At 40.4% G+C, this 22,243-nt stretch overlaps 2 protein-coding genes and 1 pseudogene across 2 annotated transcripts in view; all 3 read left to right on the forward strand.

Moving 5' to 3' along the window:
- Ripk1 (receptor interacting serine/threonine kinase 1) overlaps nt 1–12,321 on the forward strand; it is a 36,789-nt gene extending 24,468 nt beyond the window's left edge. Inside the window, exons 8-11 of the mRNA XM_077802039.1 lie at nt 3,173–3,263; nt 4,021–4,584; nt 8,019–8,171; nt 10,190–12,321. Of these exons, the coding sequence (XP_077658165.1) occupies nt 3,173–3,263; nt 4,021–4,584; nt 8,019–8,171; nt 10,190–10,476 (1,095 nt within the window). The 3' untranslated portion in view covers nt 10,477–12,321. The remainder of the gene's footprint in view (nt 1–3,172; nt 3,264–4,020; nt 4,585–8,018; nt 8,172–10,189) is intronic.
- Nucleotides 12,322–13,383: 1,062 nt separating this feature from the next.
- Nucleotides 13,384–15,201, forward strand: LOC113184640 (C-terminal-binding protein 2 pseudogene; annotated as a pseudogene).
- Nucleotides 15,202–18,738: 3,537 nt separating this feature from the next.
- The window catches only part of Bphl (biphenyl hydrolase like), a 30,660-nt gene continuing 27,155 nt past the window's right edge, over nt 18,739–22,243 (forward strand). The window contains exon 1 of the mRNA XM_026407128.2: nt 18,739–18,860. Coding sequence (XP_026262913.1) covers nt 18,754–18,860 — 107 coding nt within the window. The 5' untranslated portion in view covers nt 18,739–18,753. The remainder of the gene's footprint in view (nt 18,861–22,243) is intronic.

Consider the following 22,243-nt stretch of genomic DNA (forward strand, 5'->3'; position numbering starts at 1 on the left):
ATAAAAAAAATATATATGTACATATTTCTCTCTACATATATATATATATATATAGTGAAGAAGTTTTTGCTAATTATCTTAAAATTTAGGTAAAATATACAAATTTCTAGGGGAAAATATTTTAAAACTGACTTAAGGGGCTGGGGATGTGGCTCAAGCGGTAGCACGCTCGCCTGGCATGCGTGCGGCCTGGGTTCAATCCTCAGCACCACATACCAACAAAGATGTTGTGTCTGCCGAGAACTAAAAAAAATAAATATTAAAAAAAACTCTCTCTCTCTCAAAAAAAAAAAAACACATTTGTAAAAAAAAAAAAACTGACTTAAATGATTCATATGGAATAAAAACCTAAATTATTCCTATAACCATTAAAGGATATTGAATCAGTAATGAAAAATTTTTCTATAGAGAATATCCCACAAATTGCTTTGTCAGTGTGTTCTATCAAATATACCAGTCATACACAGGTTTTTTTCCAGATAATAGAGATGAAAATACTCTTCCAAGAGAGTTATATGCTACCATAACTTATTTTGTTTTAGTATAACTTTGATTTGAAAAGAAGATATAAGAAAGGAAAATTATGGGGCTGGGTTGTGGCTCAGTGGTATAGTGCTTGCCTCCCATGTGTGAGGCACTGGGTATAATTCTCAGCACCCCATATAAATAAATGAATAAAGGTCCATCAACAACTAAAAAAAAAAAATTAAAAAGAAAGGAAAATTACAGGCCAATTTAATTTAACAGTATAAATGCAAAAATCCTGCTGGGCATAGTGGCACGTGCCTATAATTCCAGTGGCTTAGGAAGCTGAGGCAGGAGAATCTCAAGTTCAAAGCCAGCCTCAGTAATTTAGTGAGGCGGTAAGCAACTCAGGGAGACCCTGTCTCTAAATAAAATACCAAAAGGGCTGGGGATGTTGCTCAGTGTTTAAGAGTTCAGTTCAGGCCCTGATATCAAAAAAAGATAAAAATCCAAAACAAAATACTAACAACCTGAATCTATCAATAGACCAAAAAAAAAAAAAAAAAAAAAACTGGATTTATTCCAAGATATAAAGTTAGTTTTGGAAAGTCTGTCATAACTCATTACATTATCTTTTTCAGGGAGAAAAAAAATAACTTTTCAATAAGTGCAGAAAAAAAATCAGTTGATAAAATATAATATTTATTCACGATTAAAAATATAAGCAATCTAGAAAAGAAGTCCTTATTCCCACATTTTTCATATTTTCTATGAGTATTATTACTTTCATAAGAAAAATGTTTTTATTAGGGTAAATATACAAACAAAATATACTGTTTTAGCCTTTTTTTTAAGTGTACAATTTAGTAGTATTAGGTACATTCACGATGTTCTGCAACCATCATCACTGTCCATTTCTAGAATTATCAATCATCCCAAACACAAACTCTGTTTACTAAATAATAGCTTCCCTTTCTTTTTCTCCTAGCCCCTGGTAATCTCTATTTTCTGCCTCTGAATTTGCCTATTCTAGGTAGATGTAGAAATAAAGTTACACAATATTTTCCATTTGAGTCTGGCTTATTTCACATAGTATAGAACATTTTTAAGGTACATTCATTTTGTAGCATGTATCAGAATTTTATTCCTTTTTTGGCTGAATAGTATTCCATCATATGGAAATATAACACATATTGTTTATCCCTACATCTGTTGTTGGATGTTTGGGTTATGTCCAGCTTTTAACTATTATAAATAATGCTGCTGTGAACATTGGTCTACGGTGTCTGAGTTCCTACTTTCCATTCTTTGCCATATAACCCTAAGCATGGCATTGATAGACAATATGGAAATTTTGTGTTTAACTCTGTAAGAACCTTCAATTTTCCACAGTAGCTGCACCATATTAGATTTCATACCAGCAATGCACAAGGGTTCCACACTTGTTACTTTTTGTTTCATTTCAGCAATTCTAATAAATATAAAGTGGTATCTCATTGTGGTTTTGATTTACATTTCTCTAAGGATTACTAATGTTGAGCATTATTCATATACTTATTAGTCATATGTATATCTTCTCTGGGGAAATATTTCTTCAAGTCTTTTGTCAAATTGTGTGTTTGTTGTTGAGCTGTAAAAATTGTTTATATATTCTCGCTATTCATCTCTTATGGAATATATATGATTTGCAAATATTTTTCCCATTCTATGGGTTGTTCTTTCACTGTCTGGATAAAATGATGCACAGGTTTTAATTCTGACATAGTCAGATTTATCTGTATTTATTTTTGTTGCTTGTACTTTTAGTGTCATGTTCAAGAAATTATTGTCAAGGTTTGGGGTTGTAGCTCAGTGGTAGAGCACTCACCTAGCACATGGGAGGCCCTGGGTTTGATCCTCAGCACCACATAAAAATAAATAAATAAAGGTGTTGTGTCCAACTACAACAAATAAATAAATAAAAAGAAATGACTGTCAAGAACAATGTCATGAAGCTTTCTAGGAAGGTGGAGTTGTTTTTTGTTTGTCTGTCTTTTCTTTTTTGGAGCTGGGAATTGAACCCAAGGCTTCATACATGTGAGGCAAGCACTTTACCACTAAGCTACATCCCAGCCTGTTCTTGTTGTTGTTTTTCATACTTGAGATTGAATACAGGGCACTCTACCACTGCTACATCCTCATATATTTTTATTTTGAGACAAGCTATCACTAAGTTGCTAAGGTTGGCTTCAGACTTGCAGTCCTCCTGCCTCAGCCTTCTGAGTCCCTGGGATTACAGGCTTTTGACACCGTGCCCAGCAATGTCATGAAATTATCTATTTTTTTTCTAAGAGTTTTAGCACTTAAGTTTAGTCTCTAATCCATTTTAAAAACACTTATCAAAAATCAGTTGTGCATATATGGGAGGGTTTATTTCTAGACTCTCTGTTCTCTTCCATTAGTCTATGGGTTTATGCCATTGTCACACTGTTTTTTGATTATTATAGCTTTGTAATAAAATTTGAAATCAGGAAATGGAAGACCTCCAACTTTGTTCTTTTGTAGGATCATTTTGGGTATTTGGAAAAAAAATGTTTTCTTTTTAAACATTTACTACTTTAAGATTTGTATGAAATTTCTATGAATTTATAAGAATATCTTCTTCTCATAGTATTTTTCTGGTACTTCTGCTATTTACTGAAATGTGTATTTATCCTCTTAATTATAGAAAGAATATCCAATGAAAAATGCAGTTTTGCAGAGATTGCAGTCTCTCCAACTTGATTGTGTGGCAGAACCTCCAAGCAGGTCAAATTCAGGTAACTTACTCTCTGGTGGGAATCTATTTATTCACTTAATTGTTTCCTCATGTGTTCCTTCTTCTCTCTAAAATATTACTTAGAATCCTATGGGACATAGAAAAAGCTATAAACTTGGACACCTGCCTTGAAGGCATTTATAATATATTTGGGAGTCCCAGTTACAGATCTTTGAAATATTAAGGAACAATATGCTCACCAAAATGTGGGATTCCTAGAAGAGGTTGATCGGGAGCACAAGTGGATGCTTTTTCATTATGCCCAAAGGGAAGCCACTTCCATCTACTCTGGGACAAATGACTTAATTATAAACCTCATCCATAAAAGTCATAATAATTGTTCCTGATTCCATAGGGCTTTTAAATGAAAGAATTCATGGGAAGCATGTAGGGCAAGGCTGTAGCTATTCTTATTTCCACCCTGAATTGCTCAAAGGTGACCACCACCTTCTCTGCTCCAGCCAAAGTTTCTTAGAAAGACTTAGTCATCCTTCATTCCAAGGAAGACAGTCATCTCTGTAACACTCACTTTTCTGTTGTTTTAATTTCCTAGTTTCCTTCATGTTCTCTTGGCTGCTAGTGAGAAGCTCCTACTGATCATCTGTAAACTTGTAGAAAAAAGACCATCTACTAAATGCTTTTAACTTTTCCTTGTTTTCATTCAGTTACTGAGGGACAGGTTCATGATGGTACTCAGGTTTTATTTTACTTTTTGGTGTTTCATGAAACCCACATTGATCATTTCTTCTCCTCTATAGAACAGCCTGGTTCGCTGCACAGTTCCCAGGGACTCCAGATTGGCCCTGTGGAGGAGTCCTGGTTTTCTGCCTCCCCGGAGAACCCACAAGAAGAGAGTGAGCCCATCTTGCAGCTTAAACTCCAGGAGGAAGCAAGCTATCATGCTTTTGGCAACCGCATGGACAAGCAGACAAAACAACAGCCCAGACAGAATGTGGCTTACAACAGAGAGGAGGAGAGGAAACGAAGGGTCTCTCATGACCCCTTCGCACATCAGAACCCTTATGAGAATGTTCAGAACACCCGTGGAAAAGGTCTCGCTTATCCCAATGCAGCCAGTCATAGCAGTGCAGTAAACCAACCGACAGGGCTAAACAGTCAACCTCAAGGACCATATTGGAACGCTGACTTATACACTGTACCTGGGTTTGGGGTAAGACCACTGGATCCAGTGACAGCAAGTACAGGATTTTGGTATGGGTTGAATTCCAGCCACATGCCTAATCTGTATAAAACTCCAGTGCCTGAGACCAACCTACCAGCAAACACACCCACCATTCCACTGTACTCCTTTCCATCAACAGGTAAACTGACCTTTAAGAATCATAGTCTTATCTTTTTTTCTAAAATGATTTTGAAAATAAAGCAGCCATTACCTGTGCCATAGATTCTAAGTTATCGATGGGGACAGAGAGAAGTTGTACTTGCCACTGTGGAATGGTCTCCATCAGACTCCTTGTTCTGGGAATATTTCAGTTTTTTTCTAGGATTCATCCCAGCTGCCCACAGATATTGGTTACAGGTCCTTGTAATTGGTAGGCATCTTCTGCTCTAACTTGAATCACCTAGTAGTCTCCAGTGTTCCATGTGGTGGGAATATTCTTGCTTGCTATTTTTTGAAGGTAAGAAATAAGTCTTAGAAAATTTTATTTCTTGTCTTACACCTTTTGTGATGAGAAATTTTCTTTGAATTTCCATATCTCAGGTAAAGTCAAAGCTAGTTGATAATAGTTACAGATTCTCTAGAGAAGTGGTTTAATTTAATATCCAGTATCATTACCAAACAATACTTATTTCTACCACCTTTGCTACTTGAATTTCATCTATTGATGCTACCTATACTGTGCTCTAGGAATCCTGAAATTAGCTTCGGTAGTGGAAGCTTTAAAAACCACAGAACTTTCTGCCCTGGGCATGTAGTTCAGTGGTAGAGTACTTGTCTAGCACACTTGAGTCCTAGATTGCATTATCTTTCAAAAGGGTAAATTCTTAGAAACCTCCTATGGAAATATTCTTGTCTTTTTTTTTTCTATGGGTTTTATTATACTATCTATGGAACGTAAAATGTTGGATTAGACATGAACTGGGATCTGTGTCATACCTACTTTACGTGAGTGAAATGTCCTTTTGTTTCCCTTTGTGACTGAAACTGAAACGTCTCTATATCATCTGATCACTTAAGATTTCATCCCATAATAATTTCCAAAGCACTCCCCGGTTTGTGCCAGGCGTTTTCTAGGGAATGAAGAGATGTAACAGTGAAAAAATAAGTAAGTCTGAGTCACTTCCCACATGGAGCTTAAATTCTTGTGGTTAAAAGGCAGCGCGTAAACCATTATAATGTGTCAGTGTTATTCACTGTATATGAATAACCAAAGCTCACTAGTTTAGTACCCCAAACCTTTTTCCATTCTCACTCTTCCTCTGTTACTGGTTCTGCCAACCTTGAATATACAGCACTCTTACCCCTTCATGATTCTGAGATGTTCTCTGTTGGGAAAGCAAAACTTCACTAGAAGCAATAGTGGAATTTTCTGTTTCTGACCCTAAGGATGACCCTGTAAAGTACTAAGTTTGTAAATGAACAAGGCGAGTTTTTCATTGCAAATTTAACCAATTCTTCTACTTGCTTTTGCTATCATTAAATAGACTTGACTCTGCTATACAAGGAGGGTGTGTCTGTACCTATAAATACAGAAGGGAAATAGTTCTTCATGTTGATGAAATCTCCCAGGTTCCTTCCTTTTGTTTTATGCACTACCTTAAGTGATGTTAGAAAGGGACAGCTCACGTGACTCAGTTAGGAGTCCTGAGATCTAATCCCTTGGTGGCATTCATTATCTCTGCACGACTGGGCAAATCATTTTGCCTCTCCAGTATTCACTATCCTCATTTACAAATGAAAATGTGACATTAGAAGACTTACACGTTACAAGTTCTCACAGATCTGTGTCATGCCTAATTTGTGTGAGTGAATTTGTGTTTCTAATATTGCATTAGTTTCTCCATTTCACAACTTTTCTGGGATTTCCAGTGGACAGATGTGGGCTAGAAGCCTGCAGAAAGCACGGATTCAAAAACAGGCATCTGAGTAGAGAGGTGCGGCATAAAATCCTGGCACTGGGTCAGGTATTGTCTGACTTAACGTCTGTTTAACAGCCTGTGGTTTACTATTAGTTAACAGAGTATCACCATAAACTGGAACAGTAGGCTTTGAGAATTAAATGGGATAAGGCAATTGACTGCTATGCTGATAATGTACTGAGTGGCCAGTAAATGGTAACTGCTGTTATCATCACTATTATTCTCCTTAAGGAACGTCACTTGCAAAAGGCAGGGTCTTTAAAGTTGGAAGGCACTTTAGAGACTGTAGTCAAGGATTCTTTACGAGGATTCAAGTTTCAGCAGTTTCACTGACCACCCAAAATTACAGATATCACATATTTCTTACATCTGTCATTAGAGATGGTGCCTAGTTCCTTTGCCTTCATCAGAGAAATTTAACCAAGTAAGTGTGGTATCCACTCCATCTGGGCTGCCTCGTTGAGGACCAGATGTGCTGTCTGAGGTTCCTAGAGCTAAATTTAATATACCTTCTTCTTAGAACTGTCTTCTTTCCTCCTCCTCTCTCCTGCAAAGATCTGCTAAATGTTCTGTAATTACAGTACTAGCATTTGATAGATTCAACCCAGCATGAATTGGGGTTTGGGTTTGTTGTATATAGGAGGAGGACCCTTAACAGATATTTGGGTAGTGGGATCCTGCTGGGAAATGTGGTTGATCCTTGTGTCGTCCTTCATCCACCCCATTTTCTGGCTTGGTAGCACCTACACTGGTAGAACACCTATAACATAAAATTGACCATCTTAATTATTTTTAGGTGTACAGTTCAGAGGCATTGAGAACATTCACACTGTTGTACAACCGTTGCCACCACCCATCTCCAGAATGTCTTCATCCTTCCAAACTGAAACGTCCTATTAAACACTAACTCTCCATTCCCTCACCCTCTCTTCCCTGGCAACCACCTACTACTTTCTATGACTTTGATTACTCTGGGTACCTCTTAAGTCATATAGATTTGTCCTTTTGTAACTGGTTTACTTCATTTAGCAAATGTCCTCAAAGTTTATGCATGTTACAGCATGTATCAGAATTTTCTTATTATGCCAGTTGCAGTGATAAGTTGCCTGTAATCCCAGCATTCAGGAATTTGAGACTAGCCTGGGCAAGAAAGAGATGCCCATCTCAAAAAAATTGCTTCTGTTTAAGGCTGAATATGATTCACTGGGTATATATACTACATTTTGTTTATAGGCACTTGGCTTGCTTTACCTTTTAGCTATTGTGAAAAATGTTGCTATGAACATGGGGGTAAAAATATTTTTGCATTCAGTTCTTTTAGGCTATAGGAATTACTGCATCATATGGTAATTCTATTTTATATTTTTTTGAGGGAACTCCATACTGGTTTTCACCATGACTGTACCATTTTATATTCCTACCAACAATGTACAAGAGTTCAATTTTCTCCACATTTATACCAACACTGTTTGTTTATGTGGTGGTTTTAGAGTTCCTAATGGGTGTGAGGTGGAGTAGCCACATTTTAAAGACAAAAGATGTTAGGAATGGTATAAGATAATTCAACATTTGGAGTAAACCCCTGTTCCTTTACCATGTCATATTTTTTTTTCTCTTGCTTGATGGATTTACTTGTATGTTTCTGTCTCTTCAGATGAGTCCCCAAAATGTTGCATATACAATAGTACTGGCATACAGATTGGAACCTATAATTATATGGAGGTTGGTGCAGTGAATTCACAACTACCAGAAAACACATGTGCAAATGTGAAAGAAGAGCCACTTTCCAAGTTCCGAGATATCTTTGGTAAGATGCTCTTTAAAGACTTAGTGCTGGGCTGGGGATGTAGCTCAGTGATAGAGAACTTGCCTAGCATATGCAAAGCCCTGGGTTTTGATACCTAGCACCACAAAATAAAAAACCCAACAAACAATGTCTAGCAACCTTGACTTTTCTTACTTGTTGAGAGGGATATAATGGAATCTTAAAATTTCTCTGATGATTCTTCCTGAAAGTTATTCAATATCTCCTCCTGATAAGTTATAAAGAAATTATATGTGATCTCCATATAAGTTCTTTGTTTTTCATGCAGGGATAATCACAGTATCTAATTCATAACTCTATTATGAAAATTAAGGGAGTCAATATGTGTAAAGAGCTTGGAATACTGCCTGGTACATAGGAAGATCTATAAAGCATTAAACTTTGATCATCATCAGTATTACTGTTTAGACCTGAGAGAAATTGCTCTATTAGGTCCCCATCAAAAGGGATTCTGTAAAAGTGGAAGACTGTACCCTCACCAGCACCTCTGTAATGAAAATAAGAGGGCTGTCTCCCAGAGGGTTTCACTCTGCAGGCCTATAACATTAATCTTAAGACACAGCCTGGGAAAAGGGGTCAAGAGGTCAAATAAAAAAAATTGATTTAAAAAAAAAAGAGGTCAAATGATGTGATTAAGAATCCAGGGCTGGGGATGTGGCTCAGCGGTAGCGCGCTCGCCTGGCATGCGTGCGGCCCGGGTTCGATCCTCAGCACCACATACCAACAAAGATGTTGTGTCCGCCGAGAACTAAGAAATAAATATTAAAAAAAAATTCTCTCTCTCTCTCTCTCTCTCTCTCTCTCTCTCTCTCTCTCTCTCTCTCTCCACTCTCACTCTTTAAAAAAAAAAAAAAAAAAAAGAATCCAGCTTTCTGATTATTCTTGGGGTTGTCAAAGTTTTTCTATAAATGACTAGATAGTAAATACATTAGTCTGTGTTGGACCCAAGGTCTCTCTTGGAACTACCCAAATACTACTAGTTCATGGTAGTATAAAAGCAACCTCAGAAGATATGTACATGGATGATCATGGCTGGATTCCGATAAAACTTTATTTACAAATCAAGTAGGGGGCCAGAACTTCTACCTATAGATGTTCTTAACTTTTGAGGAACCGAAGGTGTCTTTAAGAATCTGATGAAATTCAGGGCTCCTCTCCTAAAGATTCTGACAAAATTTGGCAGATATTTGGGGAGGTTCTTGGACTGCTAATATCTAGTAATAGCAACAGAAATTACATTGTCATGGGCTGAGGAAAGAATGGGAGTTGTGTATGAAAAATTAGATGTCTTTTTCTTTGTATTCAGCATACTGAGATAGGGTAAGGATCGAGTAATATGGTTTGTGATGTGGTTTTATAATTTTGTTTCCTTTATTAATTATTTTTCTGAAGAGCTGAAGGGATAGAATAAATAGAAGGAGAGATGGCATGGCTATAGGAAAAAAGGGGACAGTAGTTTGGGGAAGAGGAGAAAATAAAGGTAGGAAGGGGTCTAAAAATGAACCTTGAAGAATATTGATACCTCCTACCGCATCCCTAGAGAAATAGGGAGGGCGTAGTAACTGAATGATGGTCTTAGTGTCTCTGATTAACTAAGAGGAAAGTGAATTGTGTAAGCAGGGTCAGGAGTGGGCGGTAGTGCAACTATGGCCAGATGTAAGTGGAAAATCTTCAAAAGGAACAAAAATGTGTTTTTTCCTGTCATATCCAGGAAGGTCTGACGTAAACAGGGCCACTAAGTATGGTTGATTGGAATCCCCACACTAATAGCCAGGGAGGGGTTTTGTTCACAACACTATGGGCTGTGGTCCAGGTGTATTTTCCAGGAGGAAGGCCATTGTGCATATTGAGTTCATCCAGTGAGTCAGTAACTAGATTAAGAAGCCATCTTTTTCTGCCTGCTGGTATTCTTCATTTTGCTGGGGCCTTTCAGCAGTCCAGGAAGCTAGATTGTTCAAATGGGTTACAGCCTGACACCTTCTTTCTTTTCCATTTGGTAGATAATACCTCTAGTCTGACTGCCAAACACTTGAACCCTGTCAGAGAAAACCTGGGAAAGCACTGGAAAAACTGTGCCCGTAAGCTGGGCTTCACTGAGTCTCAGATTGATGAAATCGACCATGACTATGAGCGCGATGGACTGAAAGAAAAAGTTTACCAGATGCTCCAGAAGTGGCTGATGAGGGAAGGCAATAAGGGGGCCACCGTGGGAAAGCTGGCCCAGGCGCTCCACCAGTGTTCCAGAATAGACCTCCTGACCGCCTTGATCCATGTCAGCCAGAACTAACCCTGGAGGGGCTTGGGCAACATGAAGCCCCTGGGAGGTGTTCTGCCCCCAAACATTCAAGATTCTATCCTCACGGATACATGTCGCTGCCTGCATTTCAGAGCTGAAGAACGGCAAGAGAAATCTTCAGCCAGCATCCCACTCTCAGGAAAGTGTGCAGACAGGAGGCTTCTTAATACCTATGAGGGTATTAAAAACAAAAAAAGAGAAAGCCTAGTTGGGTGTAAAAGGGAAAGAAGAGATGTTTGAAGAATATCATTTTCTTTCAGCCCGTGTCATAACCTTAAATTACGCTATTCATTTCATTTCCTGGGGTTTTGGTAGAAAAAGCAAATTCAGCTTTCTTATTTTGGGCTTTCTTCTGCACATAGGCTCCTCTTATAACCAAAGTGCAATAAATTTCTAATTTCTGTGCAAATAGATTTTTTTGTATGACAACCAACAGTTTGTCCCAAAATTATAGGACCTATTAACTTCAGTATCAAATACTGTTGCCACAGACTCTTAAGAAATTATGTGCAATCCTCCTTCATTGTTCTAAAGTATAAATTCACTGAAGGGAAAGAGTGCTAAAGAGGAAAAAAAAAAATGCAGGGTGGAAAATCATTGGATTTTCCTGGCAGTTAATTCAAGAAACTGTTATGAATTGTGACTACCACAAAAATTCTTAATTTTATATGTGCTTTCCTAACACTCCAGTACTTTATGCAGTTTCCCATCCTGTGTACCTCAAACAGAGAAAGGTATGTGGGAAATATTGATCTCTTCACCCCTGGGTATGATTAGAGCCTCAGGACTGATCGCTGTTGAGCTCTTACCTCAGTTTACCCCAGCATACCAAAGAGATGTGTTTATTTTTTTCTGTGTGCTGTGAAGCTAAAAAAAAAAAACTTGAGAGCCTGGTCATTATGCATCTAGCACTCAGCCTTTCAAAACCCTTATGAATCCCAGGAGCAGATGAAAGAACTTCTAGAACAGAACATTGAAGCTACCCAGGTCATTGGACATTGTTGCTGGCACTTTGCTAAACAGAGATATGCCATTGTGTTCAGCTCTCCCAACATAGAGGGAGAGAAGGGTGCAGTGATGGTCACTCTGTCTGGAGAGATTCTGATGTCTTGGGTCGATAACAGTGTTGTTGGTTCTGATTCTGAATCCCCTCTAGCCTCTGCAGACATACACCCCTGAAATGAGGATGCAGAACAGGGTTTCTCCACTTAGCTCTATTGGCATTGAGCCATGTAGGGGTCTTTTTGTTGTTGTTTTTTGGTTGGTGTGGGGGAGGCTATCCTGTGCCTTCCCTCATCTTGCCCCCAGTGACAATGTCTCTAGGAATTTCCAAGTGTTCCCTGGAAGGGAAAAATTGCCCTGCTTGAGAAGAGTATTGCTGTAAGCCTCAGTATGTCCACACATGTCAGGTCTCACTACTTAGCTGCCACCAGCATTAAGTCATGCTGACCCCAAATAAAATTGGAGTGGGGAAGGGCCCAGGCTTTGCTGAAGGAGCATGTATGATTTCTAAATAGGTTCCTTGGCCCTCCATTCCAATGGTGTTCTAGTTCTCTTAAATTGAAAAGAGGTTAGATGGTCAATGTTAAGAGACAAAAAATGGAAGGTATTTTAATGGACTTTTTAAAATAAAACGTTATGTATGAAATACAGACCATTGAATGATGTGTGTTTGTATAAATGAAACTATTTGGGATTGTCTGCTGTACCTCTGCTGCTCAGGTTGGCATTTCCTGTGTGTTGTCCCCCTTTACCCTACTGCTGCTGGCAGAGAGAGCGAGCTGATGGTAGAAAGAGGAGCTCCCAGGAAGCAGGCATGGCCATCCTCTGGGTGACAGGCCTACAGCACTGCTGTCCTTTCTCTGGGACTCAGAAGCCTTTCCTCCACCTCCCACACCACCCTGAAGAAAGTCAAATTTGCCTCTGAAGAGTTTCTATACAAAGCCCAAGCCTCACTGTTATTCTTGGGCAGAAACTAAATAAGCAGAATGACCCAGACAAAAAAAAAAAAAAAAAAAATTAGGAAGAAGGCTGTCCATACTTGGTTCCTGAGCACAGATTTTTTCCATTAGTTGCCCTGGTGGTAATCTTTGCCTTTAGTCTATCATGTGAAGTTAGGGCTTCAGGAATAAGAAGAGGAGTTCTTGCTCATAAAATGTTTTAAACAATATTTTGGTACACATGTTAAGGTGTTATTTATTTTTTCTAATTATAATACTAGTGTAAATAAAAGTAGTTGAAAGGTTAAAGGTTTTTTAGAAGCATTAGATTACAAAGAAATTGAAGGACTAACACTACGATAGCAAGGCATAGTAATTCCATCTATAAACGGGGGTGGGGCAATAATACATAGGCTGGTTGAAGATTAAAATAAAGTGTGCCTCATAAGGGGCCTGGCACCAAAATAACTGCAAAATGGCAGTTATTTAATAGTACACATAAAGGACCAGTCCTCAAGAATGTACTTTAAAAATTCTGATATTAGTAAACTAAGAACTTCACACTACCTTTCTGGCTTAGCAGTTGAGTCACTATTGTTGAAATTCTATAGACATTTTTAATCCTCATCATCTCTGAAAAGAAATCCCAATGAATGTTTCAGGGGGAAAAAAAAAAAGGAAATGACCCCACCAAAGATTTCTGAAAGTCAAGTGATATTAAAGTCAACTCAAACATACATTCCTCTTTCCTTCTATGCAGGAATTGACAGATGTATGTTCAAAGTAGAATGTAAGCATGTTTGTGCATATTCTTTATTTAAGTCAAACCTGTTCTTACTACTACAGAAACTGCAACGGGACAGTGAGGAACCATGCAGGTTAACTGACCTCTCCTGTAACTTAAAAGTACTGTGGAGGGGCGGGAGCGCCGCCGCCGCCGCCGCCGCTGCCTCCCAGGTGGGCGCCCTTCGCGGTGGACGCCGGCGGCCCTGGACGAGGGTTTCACCACCTTAAATGGTTTTGAGCCAATGAAGCTGTATCCCCTTAAGAAGACGGACAGCCCGTCGCGTGAACTGTAGAATTTGCAGACAGATTTATATTGGGTGCATAGTGGCGTAATGCGCGCAGACTCCTGCGAGTTCCCCTAAGTTCTTAGAGGACCGCTTTGCCTTTTGACTCAGAGTTGCAAAGTTCGATAAAGAATGGCCCTTGTGGATAAGCACAAAGTGAAGCGGCAGCGATTGGACAGGATTTGTGAAGGTGACCCGTCAAAATCTCAGCACGGTTCCTAGGCAGCGACTCTCCCCATCAGGTACCTGCTTGGTGTCCGCCCCCAGATCATGAACTGCCCCCTGCACCCCCGCCCCTTGGTGGCACTACTGGACGGCAGAGACTGCACCGTGGAGATGCCCATCCTGAAGGACCTGGCCACTGTGGCCTTCTGCGATGCACAGTCCATTCAGGAGATCCACGAGAAGGTGTTAAATGAGGCCGTGGGCGCCATGATGTACCACACCATCACCCTCACCAGGGAAGACCTGGAGAAGTTCAAGGCCCTGCGGGTGACCGTGCGGATCGGCAGTGGCTATGACAACGTGGACATCAAGGCTGCCGGCGAGCTTGGGATCGCCGTGTGCAACATCCCATCTGCAGCTGTGGAAGAGACGGCCGATTCCACCATCTGCCATATCCTCAACCTGTACCGCCACAACACGTGGCTGTACCAGGCCCTGCGGGAAGGCACACGGGTACAGAGTGTGGAACAGATCCGCGAGGTGGCCTCAGGAGCGGCACGAATCCGTGGGGAGACACTGGGCCTCATCGGCTTCGGTCGCACGGGGCAGGCGGTTGCTGTTCGAGCCAAGGCCTTTGGATTCAGCGTCATATTTTATGACCCCTACTTGCAGGATGGGATCGAGCGGTCCCTGGGCGTGCAGAGGGTCTACACCCTACAGGACTTGCTGTATCAGAGCCACTGTGTCTCCTTGCACTGCAATCTCAATGAACATAACCACCACCTCATCAATGACTTTACTATAAAGCCGATGAGGCAAGGGGCATTCCTTGTTAATGCAGCCCGCGGTGGCCTGGTGGACGAGAAGGCCTTGGCGCAGGCCCTTAAGGAGGGCAGGATACGAGGGGCAGCCCTTGATGTGCATGAATCGGAGCCCTTTAGCTTTGCTCAGGGTCCTTTGAAAGATGCACCAAATCTCATCTGTACCCCCCACACGGCCTGGTATAGTGAACAAGCATCACTTGAGATGAGAGAGGCAGCTGCCACAGAGATCCGCCGAGCAATCACAGGTCGCATCCCAGAAAGCTTAAGAAACTGTGTCAACAAGGAATTCTTTGTCACATCAGCTCCTTGGTCAGTAATAGACCAGCAAGCAATTCATCCTGAGCTCAATGGTGCCACATACAGGTATCCGCCGGGCATAGTAGGCGTGGCTCCGGGAGGACTTCGGCAGCCACGGAAGGGATCATCCCTGGAGGCATCCCGGTGACTCACAACCTCCCCACCGTGGCACACCCTTCCCAAGCTCCCTCTCCCAACCAGCCTACAAAACATGGGGACAATCGAGAGCACCCCAACGAGCAATAGCAGAGAATGCTGAAAGGTAATCATTCAGATAAACTTGGGACCAAGAGACAGTGAAAATGGATGAACTAAAAGAGAAGGAATTTGACAGTCTTTTTAACTGACCCTGGACATATGCATCGTTGGTGTTGCAGTGTTAAAAGCTACAAGAGCTAGAAAACTGAAGATGTCGTCTGCTTCCGGAAGCACTGAAAGAATAGGACGTGATTTATTAACGACCAACTTCTATTATTGTGTGTTAAGTTTTCCATCTGTGCATCAAATCACAAAGAATAAATAGAGCTTTTTCCTTTATCAGTTCCTTGGGCACAGCAGGTCCTGAGCACCTTGCTCTAGAATGTTGCATCAAGAGTTCCAAACATCAAAATAAAAAAATATTAAGAGGAAATCCCCATCTTATGACTCTAGTCCCTTTGGTCTACAGGGGCTTGTTACCTCTTTTTGCTAATAGGAAGACAAAATTGCTACAAAATGGGGAAAAAACTGTTTGCCTGTGTTAGACACCTGCACACATAGGATTGAAGACAGTACAGGCTCCTGTACAGAAGTGTCTCCCTCACAGCTGAACTGCATACCGAGCAGGCAAGTTGGTTGTAAGTTCAGTTGTACCCTCTGATGATGCAAAAAAGAAAAAAGAAAAAAGTATTAAGTTTCACAAGCTGTTTGTACTCAAATATATTTTCTCAGTTTCAGATCCTCAGCTATTTTATTGAGTGGAAAGTCTTGAACTGCTAAGGGTTCAAGAATAATGTTGCATTTCCTTATGTCTCAGGAAACACTTTTTATGGTAACTTGTCAGATTGTCTATGAACAAACCCACTTTTTTAGACATTGATAAATTCTTTTCTTCACGTGATATTTTATACAAGAACACTTCAGATGTGTTATTAGATGTGACTGATTTTAACAAATCCTATTAGATTTGTATCAACTAGTTACATGTTCTATTCATAGTCTTTTGTGAATCATTGCCTTTTTGTTTAAAAAGATGGCCTATTTTGAGCCTTTGTATAGGTACATTCCTGTTTTTGTGACAAAAGAAAAACTTTAACCTGTCCCAAAAGGAAAAATGGCTATCAGAAGTATGTTTTATTTTAGTGTGAGTTACCGTTACTGTACTTGTTTATTGTAAAAGGTGGTCATTTAGCGTTCAGTGCAGTTTTCAATAAAAAGTAATTTAAAAAAAAGTACTGTGTATGCAGTTACACAAGAAGGATCTCTTGGAGGAAAAATAACACAATATGTAAGGAAGCTATTATCTCAGATTGTTCTTGCCAAGGCTAAAACAGTAGCCACAAATTTTGCCAAGTGTTCCCAGTTAAGGGAGACTACAGTGGTAGCCAGACTTAAAAGTATAACTGTTTTTTTCTCTTCTGAGATTTCAGTTGTAGATGTTTGGAACCTTTATAAAGCTATATGCCTTAAAAAATAATGACAAAATACACAGAACTTTTACCATCTTAACTATTTTAAGTGCTCAGTTCAGGAGCATTAAATACATTCACATTGCTGTGTACTCACCACCACCATCCAGCTACAGAACTCTTTATTTTGCAGCACTGAAACTGTGTGTTAGACACTAACTCCACATTCCCCTCACCCTGGCAGCTCTTGGAAATTCAAATTCTAGTCTGTGAATTGGACAACTTTAGGAACCTCATGTACAAAGTCCTCATGGTTCACCCATAGTTAGCATGTGTCAAGATTTCCTTTTAAGACTTAGGTATTAGATCAGAGACCCTACACGCACACTCCAACATCCAGGCTCAGGAACTGACTTCCTTAATAAGACCCCTAAAGTGCAAGAAATAAAATAAATTATCAATAAATGGGATGGTATCAAACTAAAAAGCTTCTTCACAGCAAAGGAAATAAGTGCATGAAGAGGGAGCCTATAGAATGGGAGAAAATCTTTGCCACCTGCACCTCAGAGCACTATTTCCAGGATTTATAAAGAACACAAAAAACTTAACCCAAAAAACCTCAATTAATTAATGGGGAAAGGACCTGAACAGGCACTTCACAGAAGAGATGTGAGTGGTCAACAAATATATGAAAAAAATGTCCAACATCTCTAGCAATTAGAGAAATGCAAATTAAAATCACACTGAGATTCCATCTCACTCCAGTCAGAATGGCAATTATCAAGAATACAAGTAACAATGTTGGCAAAGATGTAGAGAAAAAGTTACACTTAAACATTGTGGGATTGCAAATTGGTGCAACCACTCTGGAAAGTGGTATAGCAATTCCTCAAAAAACTTGGAATGGAGCCACCATTTAACCCAGTTATCCCACTCCTCCTTTTATCCACAGGAGTTAAAATCAATGTACTACAGTGATGCATCCACATCACAATTTATAAAAGCTAGTTTCCCAATAGCTAAGCTATGGAACCAACCTAGGTGCTCTTCAACAAATGAATAAAGAAAATGTGGTACAAATACACTGGAATATTACTTAACCATAAAGAATAGCTTTATGACATTTACCAGCAAATGAAGGATCTGGAGACTATCATGCTAAGTGAAGTAAGCCAGTCCCCAGAAACCAAAGCAGAAACTAAAGGTCGAATGTTTTCTCCGATAGGTGGAAGCTAACCCAAAATAAGATGCAGAGGTGGGAGGGGGAATAGAAGTTAAGTGGATTCAACAATGAGAAATAGAGGGAAGGAGGGGGCATAAACAAATACAGTGGAATGAATCTGACAATTTTTCATGTACCATGCAAACAACACAGTGAATCCCACCACCATGTACATCCATAAGAATGGGACTCTTAACCAAAAATAAAATATATTCCATGCTTGTATAATTATATCAAAATGGATTCTGCTGTCATGTATAAAAAGAACCAGTTTTTTTAAAAAAAATATTTCCTTGTTAAAGCTGAGTAATATTCCATGGCATGGATGCACTACATTTTATCCATTAGTCAGTTGATGAGCACTTGGGTTGCTTCCACTTTTTGGCTCTTGTGAATAATGCTGTTATGAAAACTGGTGCACAAATATCTGAAGCCCTCGTTGTTTTGGATGTGTACTCAAAAACAGAATTGCTGGATCATAGGGTGATTCTCTATTTAACCTTTTTTAAGGAACCGAGATCTTCTTGACCACAGCAGCTGAGCCATTTTGCATTCCCACCAGCAGTGGACAAGAATGTTAATTTCTCAACATCTTGAGCAACACTAACTTCTTTTTTTTTTTTTAAATAGTAACTATCTTAATAGATATAAATGGCTTACAGGAAAAAAAAAAAAACATTAGATTCCACCATCCCTAAATGAGAACGTACTCCATCTCACCTTTAGCACCAGCTATACAGCAGGGATTAATTAATTAATAATTAATCTGTCAGAAGCTCGACCTGGGTGCCCACCAGGTGAAGGCAGGATGGCCAGTGACCTCACTTCCCCAGGGGCCTTGGTCATCACTATAGCAAACAGGTAGGAGGAGGTGACATAGACTGGGACCTCGTGCCTGTGGGCCAGAGAGAGCCCTTAAGAAAAGATCCAGTCTCGCCAGCTCCGGACGGGTTTAGGCAAAGGCTGTGTGCGGGGCGTGGCGGGCTGGCGCAGGACACGACCACAAGCTGGGCGAGGCTGGTGCAGAGGGCAGTGGCCCGGCACAGCTGGGCGCCTCGGGGGCGTGGCGGACGGGGCGGGGCTAGCAGGGGCGGGCATAAGGTCCTGCGCATGCGCGTTTCCAGGGCGGCGCAACTGAGGAAAATGGTGGTGAGGCTGTGTTGCCGAGGCGGGCTGCTACCGCGGCTGCTCTTCTCGCCTCAGAAGCCCAAGATTTACGTCCCCACGGCTGGGCGCAAGGCCGCGTACGGGTAATGGCGCCCTCCTGCCGTCGGGGAGCTTCAGCGTTGCGCGCTCTGGGGGGCAGCGGGAGGGGCGCGCTGACCCAGGTGGACCCGGCTGCAAAGATGGGGGTCGTGGGCGAGGTCTGGCCTCCTTGTGGCCCTTCATTTCCCCAGATCCCGCATCCGGGAGCACTCCGTGAGCGCCTGAACTGTGCCTGGGCCTCACATCTGTGATTCTGGAGCTTAGGGGATGAGATGGTCGTCTGTGTGCAGACGCAGGGTCCCCGAGAGGTAAATTTGCTATTAGTCACAACTAACTGGTGAGGAAGCATATTGTAAGCCCATGCCTCTTGTTCTTAGCCGGTTCCTCTTTCTAGACTTTACATCGTGAGGTTGAGAATAGTAATCTCTTGTGCTGCTGGTTTTTTTTTTTTTTTTTTCCCACACTGAGGTATAGCCCCAGCTTTTCATTTTGAGACCGTCTTGCTAAATTGCTTAGGGTCTTGATAGTGGCTGACCTCGAACTTGCCATCCTCCTGCCTCAGCCTCCAAAATCCTTGGGATTACAGGAGTGCCTTCTCCTACTTCTTATATCAGAAATCTGCCTGAATATGTCTGGGGCCTATTAGCTGGCATAGAACTGATCAGGCTTAAGTCATGAGTCCCAAGTCTCCTGAGTCTTTAATTTGCTTATCTCCAACTGTAATGTGCAAGAGAATCATCTTGGGAACCGATGAATATTCAGAATTCCAGACCTCACTCTCAGAGATTCTGAAATACATGTGTGGAGAGGTCCAAAAATCTGTTTGTTTCTCTTAGTCCTCTCGTCCACTTTACAGATAAAACAGTAACAACAAAAACCTGGATTAACCTCTGACCTGGTGCCTGGTTCCAAGAGATTCTGCGCAGAAAAATATGGATGAAGTGGCCTGAAATTTTCTTTACTGTATTCTTTACATAATATGTCTACACATGTACATTTCACACTCATAGACACACAGTGCATGTATGCAGTTAAATGTTGATGGGTCAATTTCATTAATGACTTGTGGGGAAAAATGAAATGTTTGGTTGGTACCTGGCATTTAGAATTTCATTTGATGTTATGTAGAAACTATTAATTTCAAAGAAGAAAATAGGAGGGTAAATCTGACTACCTTTTTAAATTTTTCATTGTGTAATTAACTGGTACTTAAGTTTCATATTTGGCTTAGTTTTATTATTTCAGGACTATTTTGATACAGATGGAAAAACGTGTCAGTAGATGCAGCTATATAAATCAACAGTGAAAATGTACATTGTATCCAGATTCCTGTTTTCAAATAAGGATTGAGATAATGTTGCTGTGATTGTACCAGTATCATAGTCCTGATAGGTTATTTAATGGTTACATAGAGGCCCTGTCCACCTTGTGGCACTTCCTAAATTAACTCTGAAAAACAGGTTTCTCCAGGTTTTGTCCTGCAGGTGCATAAATGCAGTTGCAAACTCATATGTAATCTGAGAAAATGAGCAGTGGTATTGGTTAACCCTGAAACAAGGCCACAGCCCCATGAAACTGGTAAAAGCACTCCTATTTAAAAAAAAAAAAAACTTCTAACAGCCAGTGTCCAATGTGCAACTCAGTTGTATGCCAAAAACTTGTTTGTAAGTCTATTTGGAACTTTGACTCTTATTTAATAAATTAAGGAAATTTGTTTCTGGATTAGGTTAAAAAAAATAAAGTCTTTTCTCCCTGAAATTGTATGTTATTACAGTTACAATATTAACAATTTACCGCATCTAACAATCTGCCTGAAGAAAAATATTTTCTGAGTTCAATCTTGGAATAATGCCCTGTTCCAGATTCCCTCCTTCCCCTGAAGCCTGCCACCACCTTCTCCCTGCATGGCAGTCAGACTGTGTTCTACCCCAGTGCCTGAGCCATGAGGGGGATTCTGTTCAGCCATGAAGTTAGAGAGAAAGCTTGGCCTTTGGAGTTTAGATAGCTCTGTTACCATCACTTCCTGTCTGTGTCAATGTAGCCAAGTTACTTAACCTCTCTGAGCCTCCTGACTTGCACAGTTTGTGTGGATTTGAAACAATGGATGTAAAAGGTCTAGGACATAAGTATTTAATAGGTTCAATTAGTAATGATACAAATAATAATATAAAAGAAGTAAAAATAAGTGATCAAAATTCACTTGAATTAAAGCCCTGGGGGTGTGTAATACTTTATTGTAGTTAATGGTTACTTTATATAAAATAGCTGAATATAAATGATTAGGACTTTTGAAATGAGGTTGTATCTTACTAAGTGGCCTCCATTTTTATTTCTAAAGCAAAGTGCTGAGGCTCTGGGTCAGACCTTCTGGTGCTCATCTTGGTTTGGCAGAGCACCACAGTGTAGGCAAATTATTTTGTTCTCTAATCCTCAGATTCCTCCATGGTAAGATTAGGTTCAACATAATATTATCCCTCCAATAACTCATTACAGTTGTTGTCAATCTTAGTTGCCTATTGGAATCTCCTGAAGAAATTTTAAAATATAATCGCCTAGCTTCCACCCCAAAGATTTGAATTGAAGCATAGTGTATGCATCAGATTTAGAAGTTTGCAAGATGGTTCAAATTGAAGTTTGAGGCCAGGTACAGTGGCACACGCCTATAATCCCAGCGGCTCAGGAAGCTGAGGCAGGAGGATCATGAGTTCAAAGCCAGCCTCAGCAATGGTGAGGCGCTAAGCAACTCAGCGAGACCCTGTCTCTAAATAAAATCCAAAATAGGAATGGGGATGGAGCTCAATGGAAGAGTGCCCCTGGGTTCAATCCCTAATTCCACTGAAGTAGTAGGAGACAGGAAATGCTCTTGTAAAAAGGGGACGATTGGAGCTGAGGTTGTGGCTCAGTCGTAGAGGACTTGCCTAGCATGTGTGAGGCACTGGGTTTGATTTTCAGCACCACATATAAATAAATAAAATAAAGGTCCATTGACAACTAAAAAATATTTTTTAAAGAAGGTGGGGACAAGTAGGCAGCTATGGAGGTGTTGTGTAGGGGGTTGAACTTGATGACTCTCACCTACATCCTAGGGTCTCCTCCCCTGGCTTCTCTTTCATAAGACTCCACACACTGCATGGTAAATGCTGGTGGCCAGCTGTTTACCCATCTGCTAGCCTCCAAACTACATGACAGCATAACTTTAGTGCCCAGCACCAGGTTGGTGTTCAGGATGTGCATGAATGAATGAATGGTAATGGTGGAGTTTAATGTTTCTGAAAGCAGATAACCAGGGCACTGCCACAGAGTTATTGAATGTCTTTCAGGATTGTTATAGGCATGCTTTTAAGTCTCCACTGGTGATTCTAAACAACACAACCATTTCAGAATACCTGGGTTAGAGATGCAATTTAATAAGAGGGAAGAAGAGATG

The sequence above is a fragment of the Urocitellus parryii genome, chromosome 8, assembly GCF_045843805.1.
Source record: "Urocitellus parryii isolate mUroPar1 chromosome 8, mUroPar1.hap1, whole genome shotgun sequence".
Taxonomy (NCBI): Eukaryota; Metazoa; Chordata; class Mammalia; order Rodentia; family Sciuridae; genus Urocitellus; species Urocitellus parryii.